Raw genomic sequence first — 9083 nt, 5'->3', positions numbered from 1 at the left:
AAAATGTGTTTGTATCGAACAAAATGCCACATCCAACTACATCACCAGCTCCATATCGCTCGCATCGTAAAATTTGTGTCCATGAAAAACAATGAACCCTGTTCTACCAACATAAGCGACTGAATTCTTTATTTCTCCTAAATTTCGATGCAATATGGTCGGAATATTTTGATCTTTTGTTAAATAATATTCCTCATCTCCAGATGTTTCAAGTGTACTCACAAAGCTATGGTGCGGGTCGATTTTGGATCTTTTCATGTGATGTACTGAAGCTAACGCAGCTTCAGGCTCGCGCCAAAGTCGCTTTTACTTCCGTGCGGAGGAGGGTTAAATCTGCTTTGTGAGACTGTAAGCATCACCTCTATTTACGAGGGTCGCTCCTTTCAAAGCTGGATTTCATCGATTCCGACTTTCACTAGGTACAGTACCTTAACACCCCGTGAGATGCTCATCAAGCGATCCCGCATGAGAGCTCGATCCTTCATAATTTTCAATCCAGTAAGCAGGAGCGTGCAGGCCGCACATGTATCTTGTATAAGCACAGATTAGCTTTTGTGAGTATCACGAGCCTGCTCGGTAATAAGATAAACTATCTCCTTGTCAATATATCTAATAATCATCAACTCTGGTAAGCTCGCAAAGCCTCTATTATCGGACCCCTCCTGAGCCGCACCACGAAGACTGATCTTCTTTTTTCATGCGGCACCAACGACTCCCAAAGAAGGTCGCGTTGATGCGGAACGTTTTGGCGCGAGTCGCATCTTAAAGACCCTCCATGAAGATGACAAAACGTTCTAACCGCGGATGAAGTTCTGATGCCAATGCAATATTCCTGGACATAGTGCACTAATACCCACGAATGCTTGCTGATGGGCACTTTTGAAGTGCGTCCGACGTAATCGTGTGTACGGCGCGAGTATTCGCGGCATGCATATGTCGGTTCCGTTTTTCCATGTTAAGAATGATGCATCAGCAGAGCTACTGCCAGTGAGTGTGCATTATAGTATGCGGCCTACTGATTTGGAGACCACATCTGCAACACATCGGGTTCCGTTTGGAGCATGGCCGACTCATGGCTACATGAACTTCCATCATGTAGCGATAATCATTTTTTGCTCCTGCGTCAGATAGACTGGTGTTGGAATACCAGTGGCCTTATTGTGAGCGTCATCTGCTCTTCGACCGACACCTGGATGAAGCATCCCCCGACGTGTCACCAGCGCACACTCATAGTGGTGAACGTCTCCTACTACGTCTAGGCTTTAAACCGCCATTTCTTTGATCCCTTTAGAGCGAACAATCAACACACGATCACCAAGCGTGTCTAGTTGTCCCGAAAACAAGTACTCGATGGTCAAGCGTTCCATCCGCACAAGATCTACATTTTTCACGACTATGTCGTCGGGTTGACTAAGTTTGCTACTAAGTGCACCGTGGGTTGTTGTATAGCCGACACAGAGAATATTCGACTGAGAAGTTCACAGAGGCTGGACTTGTATGGTCCCCTCAGAAGCAAAATGGAGAACCTTTATAGTGACATTGCCCTTCTATTCCAAAGATTATGGATATTATGTAATAACTTTATCTGAACAACATTGTACCGAAACCAGTTGTTAAACTGTTGCTATTGCTTCTATCTTCATTAATCGTAGTATCGGTGGATTTTGCGCAATTGTAAACTTCTGTTTGATACCGAACGAGGTACATGGCGAAGTCGTTGAAAATGGAGCTAGAACAATTTGAGGAACCCCATCTTCGGTGCGACCTTCTGTGCTTTTGTTGACGCAACTTTAGGGCCCAAAACTTTTTCTGCGCGAGAAGTACAGTATCCCCGTTGACTTCTGTGTGGAAAGGTTACTATTTGTGCTATCGTCTAACGGAATATTAGACCATGGATATACACGAACGCCTTTAGCCCATATTTAGCTAGACTTACAAACTCTCGTTTGCGAAGCAGGGAGACGAGTAAGGTGTCACGTTTTCCTCACTAAGTTGTGTTAAAACTCTCTGCCCACTCGTCACTTTTCATTACTCGAGGTTGAGCTCTGATAGAGAAATCGTTTTTCTTACCGCTGTTGCTCTAAGTGCAGGTGGTACTCCCAAGTCGTTGTGACTTGTGGAGTATCAAAGCTCACGGTGCGACTTTTGCTCCTGACGCAAACAGAAGGACGGCATGCATAAACATTTTAGGGCTCCACGCCAGTGCGGTGAGCAAGTTTGGATTGTTTGAAACCATAGTCGTTGCGTGATGAGATTGAAAAGGGCCGTTGCATATAGCTTGCACATGGACAGGTTGAATCTCCGAGCCAGTATTCGCTCATAAATGACGACCTGGGGGTCGTCATCAGCTCCGCATCGAGGTGCTACGACACCTCCCACCGTATGGGACGGGCACAACGTGTGGCGATCATGCAGATGGGTCGCAAAATACTTTCTTTTTAGTAGACTCTCGAGCGTAGGTGTCCAGATAAGGGCGGAGGTGTCGGGTCAGGGCTCGAAGATGATTTCCTTTGTGAAACAACTCGAAGACCTTGCAGAATATAGTCTTAAGACGTCAGTTCAAGAACCACGTCTCTTTTGAAAGCTAGCTGGCCAATTGATGGTGTGAACAAGAAATGACTTATGAATTAAAAGTGCCCTAAATGTGTAAGAAGTAGGATTAAACTCTAAGCGCAATCGGAGCTCGTTGAACGTTCACTTTTATGCGATTTCATACCGCCGATCCCAACGTAGTTAAGGTATTGATGGTAGAGGGTGAAACGAAGTATTTACCGTATTATTGTGCACGTGCACCAGACAAATTGGTTCAATTGAACAAAATTCTCAATTCACTTGTGAAATTGATTTTTTTAGAAGTACCAAGTTTTGGTACAATTAAATGACGAAACCCAATGAAAGAGAAGTCCTTAGTAATATGGGCTATTTAGTGGCACGCCTACCAATGAAGATAGTATATAGTTGGATGCAGACTGGGTTTATATTCAGTATTTCTTTGAATAAAATAATGTAGTCTCGATTTCGCCCTTGGATGAAGCATACATACTCATAGAGTAAATTTGTTAAGCCTCACGCCTGGAAGCTTTTGGCAGCCTAAGTCGCGCTTGTGAGACACCTCTGTGCTCGCATCAACCAGGTTTTGGAGTGACCTCGACCGGCTCCTATCCCGAGGGCATTTCTGTAACGTGCCTACCTCCTTGAGCGCAAGCATGAGGATGTCTTCTCACTCGACAGAGAGGTTAAAATAGCTTCAAATTGAGTGCACTTCAGACGATAAGCGCTTCATTATAGCCATCACCACGGATTGTGCTACATGTGAAAAAAGGCATTTACTAGATGTATAACTTTGAAAGAATCAGTATCAACATGAGAACTGCTATGTCGCGATTCTTTGCAACGCTGCTAATAGGCTTGTTGTGTGCAACCAAGATTATTGCCTGTCCGTCTGGGGAGGAAAGATTCAGCAAACAATGGCGAGGAGTCAAAAACTGCGATCACTTAGTTAACGGCAGAAAATACCAAGAGAAGACAGCAGCTGCCTACTTCCATAAGGGTCCCGGACAAATGCGGCTTAAACCGGAATCTTCCATATCTACTGAAATTTTACAAGGATGGTGAGGATGCTGCATTGAATACAAAACACGATTTTCGTTTCGCAAACGTCGGGTTAACTGCAGAAAGTAAAAGAACTTTGCGCTGGATCTCAGTAAAGCTACGGAGATAGAAAGGAACCTCCTCACAGTAAGATGTCAACGTGATACTTGCAGATGTCGTATCTAGAGCACTACCACCATTTGCGCTACGCTTGTCTCGTTTTCTTTGAATTGAGAGGTCAGTGGAAGCGAGCGGCAAAAACTAAGCTCAATTGTACCTCGTACATATTGATGTTAATTTCTAAACAAGCGACTTTGTCAAAGAGAGGTGGGGTGAAAATTGAGGTAAAGGCGTTGACCAACATCAAACTCTGGGGCTCGGCAAGAGTTGAAATTTCGAGGAGTGTGATACGTAGCGCAACTGTCGTGACAAATTATGTGAACGTGGAGAGTTTAAAAATGCCGACTCTAGCCACGATACCGTTAGATCTTTGTTATAGAAGTATCGAGTTTTTGATTTCGTTTGAACATTTTGCAGGATTTGAGAGCATTGCTGCGTGATATGTTGCCTAGCCCTAACCCTGGTTCCGGTATTTGAGCTCATCCTCGGTATTTCGTGACCTAAACACCACAGTACATGGACCAACTTTAAGATAAAAGAGTTAGGTTCTCGCATTTCTTTCACTAGAGCTTTGGTGATAATTTCACATACGTTTTAGTGGAGAAGAGCTCTTGGCGGGAAATAAAGCTACGACATCTTTGACTTAGTTAATGAAATTGGTCAGATGAACAGCAATGGGGCTGAGTGCCTGAGTCAGTTTAGAAGTCTAAATGGTAGCTAGCCGCAGTCTTGTCATTATATATTGCGGTGTATAGAGTGTATATTTGCAGATACAATGGTATGTAACGTTTTGGAAACAGCTATAAGCTGGACGTATTGTAGCGGCAATTTATCACGGCCATTGGGATGGGATAAAGTGAAAAGAGTGAGTGTGGCATTGTGTCGCAATCTGCAAAGTGATTGTCGAAGTAGACAAGCGACTATAAACCACAAGTAAATGACATAGGTCCCAAATTTGTAAAGGCAAATTCAAGTATGTCACGATTAAAGCAACTGCTGTATTTCTACTATCGTGAGGTGCGATCTCCCAACGGAGCAGTAAAGTTTTACGAATCTACGCGCGCGGCCGACGCGTCGAACATATGCGTCTGGTGTGATCAGGAACGCTGTAGCATGCGTCTGGTGTGATCAGGAACGCTGTAGCATGTCTGGAAGCTTTACAGACGTATGTGACTTGATATCTTAGCTCCTGGCAACGTGACGATCGTTTGAGTGCGTCAACTGTTGCCGACGCGTCGAACATATGCGTCTGGTGAAAACTTCGCGATGAAGTTTTCATTAACGTCATTTTCACAAAGGCACTGCCCGCTGATATTGACACTTGTATGTGACGTCTTGTCTTGGAGACCGTATGCGCGACGCGTCATTGCCCCGTCTAAAACATTTCGGATTCCCTTATACCATTACCATCCCAGCTTCTCCCATATAGAGATGTATTTTCTGTCTTCTATCTCAAAGATCCACCAATATTAACTGTACGTTACGTGTCCTTTGTAATGTACAGCTAATGTTGGTAGATCCATCGATGCCTCATTTATACGTACCTGAGTGTTTCACCAGCTAATATCCATACCTGGTACAAGTTACCAGGTAATCATTACCGCATCTGGCCCTTGAGAAGCTGCTTTAGTGACCCTTCGTAACCAACAATAGATATGAAATTAGCAACTCTTCGAGTTGTACCGCAAAAACGCCTCGTTAGCTACCCTTATGGAAAATGAAAACTTTTCACAATTAGGTCGTCAAAAATGACTCACAACTGCAACTTACTGCATGGGGTTGCCGTTCACCTTTAAAAACCAAAGTTTTGACTCATATAGTCCGCTTATACAATGCTTAAAGGATTTCTCCGTACGTCCATCTAGGAGCATGACCGAGACCCTCAAATGTGTCTGATTCCAAAAATGCAAAATTATTTTTTTTTCAGACTGATACTAAATATATAAAATCTACTTTGTTCAATAAAACTATCAGTTTTGGTTGAAAATTCCACCTCCCATCTGATTATTTACAATAACATTTAAAGTGTAACTTGATTTTTTTCTGTTCGATAGTGTAATAGTGCACAATTTTACGATATAAATAGACAGACATCACTATATTAGGTTCACTGCAGTTGCATTTTTCTACCTCTAAATTGGCATATTTACAATAAGCTCTAGCTAACCTCGTGGACACTTTTATCGATCTCCACATCACACATCAGGTCTGACTCTCACAATACCATTCAAGTACAGCCATGCATTTTCGCTACTTACGCGCTATTGTGCTGGCCAGTCTTCTCGCTGCCAGTACTTTGGCAAGAACAAATTTCAAGTCAGCCACGTCACAGACACAGCATTCAAGTGGATCTCAGAGCATTGACGATGAATTCAGGGTATTATCACTCCCTACATTCCAAAAGGAAGTTTTGATGACCAAAAAAAGCTTGTACCTACTTGGCTTGAAACACATCGTCGCCTCAGTCAGACATGTGGAGATTAAAGTGACGCCAAAAGAATATGCTGCGATATGCGAAATGAAATTAGGGTCACAAAACCTCCTGGCGGACACGTCATGGGCAAAATGGGCCTACTTTGTTTGCCTTCGAGAAATGGATGATTGGACGAGACGACACGAAGTAATTCTTTCTGCTATGAAGGATATATTTACTTCAGGTGATCTGGATGTTATATTCAAAAGAGCGCTCCTGGATTCTGAGACAAGTGAACTCGCTGTTGCACTAATCAATCATGATCCGCTCATTTTTGACAGGGTAACAAAGAAGATTCTTGCGGAGATCAATCGTCACAATTTCTTTGGTGATCATTACAACGAGTGGGTCAAGTGTATACGCATTCAGAGTGGAGATCAAGATGAAGAGACATATGTGCTTAAAGAACTCAAACATCTTACCGAGTTCTATGGAGAGTCCGATCTAGTTAGAATCTTAACCTCTCCAAAAAATCAAAATGACATAGGGCAGAAGTACATGGATGCTTTATGTGCGGTTTGGCTGAACGACAAAAAGAGACCGGACGATGTCATGAAAATGGTGATTGGCACCAAGTATCACCTCTTCAATTTTCTCTATCATGGTCCTAGAACAATTTCTCCTCAAGTGTGGGTGTCCTACCACTATCATTTCTATGTAATGTATCCCAATGAAGCACGTATGTTGACGCTACTTGATACGCTAACCAGTGCTATCGGTCCCGCAAAAGTGGCGATCATGCTCTGGGCAGCGCAAATGTCTCCAGATTTGCTAGCCAGAGAGTGGGCCCTTTATTTTCAAAAAGCACAATATCAGGAATGGTTTGCCAAGGGGCTATCATCTGACACTGTTGAGAAGGAAGTAGCGAATGACGTGAAGATTGACGATTTCGGAGTGTGTTTTAGAACTGAGCTGGCCAATTACGTCCGCAATGAATACACCACGGCTCTTCTTCATCCCAATTTTAAAGAACTAAATGTTCTTGGTCTCGATATTGGTTTACAAGGGACATAAACTGCGTTTACCAACACATTCGTGACAAAAAATATGATACACTTTCTTTGCATTACAATCTAAAAGCTTCTGTCATTTGTAGAGCACAACAAACGTGCACTGCTTACTAGTAGAATGATCTTTCTACATTAATTATCAAAGCATGCGGAGATCGAATGATCCGGCTTAAAGACCTTGGCATTTACCATTTTGCTATGATAACTCAACTCTGTGTGTGCTTTTCACACTCCACGAGGATCCGTTTGTTATCGCATACAGTGCTCTTGAATTGATAGTGATATGGCCATTCACAATAACAGCCATTTCCTATCATGAAGATGGTAGAACACTTTTAGAAATAAATAACTTGGGAATATTGCAGTGAATAGAAAGCAGTGACCTTCATCGCTCTTACTCCGTTGTGCTCAAACACTTACACGCCGCAGACCCAGAAAAACTTCAGAAGTGGTACTATTTGTATCCCCATCCCGGCATCCATCATCGTCTCCGAACCAAGAAGACGCATAAGTGTAAAGTCATTCGTATTAGCTCCATAAATGACATTTCGCATCCACGAAAGGCAGTGCTGGTTTTATTGAACTCAAATCTGCTGCAAGTTGAATCTTGACCAATAATGTCATCGGATCTCAATGATGGGATAGAGATTGTAAGACGTAAGGAGTACAGAAAGGTCAACATCCGGACTTTTTTTATTAGAAAATGGGTAAGATCTGACTCTATGTGTCACATGATTTGTTAGTGTTGAGAAGATGTGATCATTACAGTTGAAAATCGATATCGCAGCTACTATACATAACGTTAACATTTGTTTGCTACTCTTGTGGTTAAGGTGTAGTGGCTTCACTTTCGTGATTGTGGCTACATCCCAGACTTAATTTCATGATGCTTAAGGTTTACTGTGGGAAAACGTCCTTTTATGATCTACAGACCTGATCGTACAGCCTAATGTGGTATCGATATCGCAATGTCTGGACGAGGACATAGCAACATAATCAGCTTTTTCACTCTGACTTTTATCAACAAATCAACATTTTGTCGTGTTTATCTTAGGGTATCGATGTTATGTAGTGGAGGCAAATGCCGAAGTGAATTAGTTAGCAGCTATACAATCCACCATTCCTACATGTCCGTAACTACCTTCCTGTGCACCCTTCTTGTTCCCTGTGTCTCTGCAGCAGCCGCCCTCGAGCTTCTCCCTGCGACGCCCCGACGAGATGAATGGTCGCGGGGGGTGGAGTTTTGGATGAGATCCAATCACATCTAGCACTCACTTCATTATCTCCCTATTTGATATTGCCATACGTGAATTGCCGATCCCAGTCATCATTCGTCGAGTCAGTTCCCTATCTTGGCAGAGCTCATGCACGTGCCCTACGCGTCCTCCAGACCATTGATCACCTTCACGTCATTCATCGATGAGTCCTTGGCTCGTCCAGCTCTTATTACGCGGCGCCACTTTAACACTACCACTCGCCGCTAACGCGCAGCGAGCCTGGCGCGTACTCCGCTCGCCGAGCGAAGTACCCGAAGTCGCTTGGTTCCCAGCGGCTTTGTCATCATGTCCGCCAACTGCAACTCCGTGCCGATAAAGCTGACGACAATAGCCTCCCTGGCCACGTCCTTCCGGATGAAGTGATGGCTAATGTCCACGTGCTTGGTCCTTGCGTTGTAGCTGACGTTCGACGCCAGCGCGATCACCCTTTGGTTGTCTTCCCAAATGCGAGTCGCTTTCACTTGCTCATGACCAAGGTCCTTGAGCATCGCCCGCACCCAGAGTACTTCTTGAGTGCACAGACTCAGTGCGATGTACTCCGCCTGCGCCGTGCCCAGCGCCACCGTGCGCTGGTACTTTGACTTGAAGACCACGAACGCTTGCCCGATCTTT

At 43.8% G+C, this 9083-nt stretch overlaps 4 protein-coding genes across 4 annotated transcripts; 2 read left to right on the top strand and 2 right to left on the bottom strand.

Annotated features, from left to right (window-relative positions):
- Positions 1–7: 7 nt before the first annotated feature.
- PHALS_15405 (uncharacterized protein) lies at positions 8–337 on the bottom strand. The gene has a single exon (XM_024725429.2). It carries the CDS (start codon positions 256–258, stop codon positions 37–39), a length of 222 nt encoding a protein of 73 aa, XP_024576207.1. The 5' UTR covers positions 259–337; the 3' UTR covers positions 8–36.
- Positions 338–3536: 3199 nt separating this feature from the next.
- Positions 3537–3955, bottom strand: PHALS_10071 (uncharacterized protein; the record flags this gene model as incomplete). The annotated part of the gene is made up of 3 exons (XM_024725428.1): positions 3537–3668; positions 3730–3814; positions 3876–3955. 3 exons carry the CDS (start codon positions 3953–3955, stop codon positions 3537–3539), a joined length of 297 nt encoding a protein of 98 aa, XP_024576206.1.
- A 420-nt stretch (positions 3956–4375) lies between these two features.
- Positions 4376–4648, top strand: PHALS_10070 (uncharacterized protein; the record flags this gene model as incomplete). The annotated part of the gene is made up of 2 exons (XM_024725427.1): positions 4376–4403; positions 4467–4648. The coding sequence occupies 2 exons, from the start codon at positions 4376–4378 to the stop codon at positions 4646–4648; spliced, it is 210 nt and encodes a 69-aa protein (XP_024576205.1).
- Positions 4649–5950: 1302 nt separating this feature from the next.
- Positions 5951–7198, top strand: PHALS_10069 (RxLR-like protein; the record flags this gene model as incomplete). Its single annotated transcript, XM_024725426.1, has 1 exon — positions 5951–7198. One exon carries the CDS (start codon positions 5951–5953, stop codon positions 7196–7198), a length of 1248 nt encoding a protein of 415 aa, XP_024576204.1.
- Positions 7199–9083: the final 1885 nt, after the last annotated feature.

This window comes from Plasmopara halstedii, assembly GCF_900000015.1.
Source record: "Plasmopara halstedii genome assembly, contig: Scaffold_444, whole genome shotgun sequence".
NCBI lineage: Eukaryota > Oomycota > Peronosporomycetes > Peronosporales > Peronosporaceae > Plasmopara > Plasmopara halstedii.
Note: the sequence above shows the minus strand (reverse complement) of the source record. Positions and strands in the feature narration are given on the sequence as shown.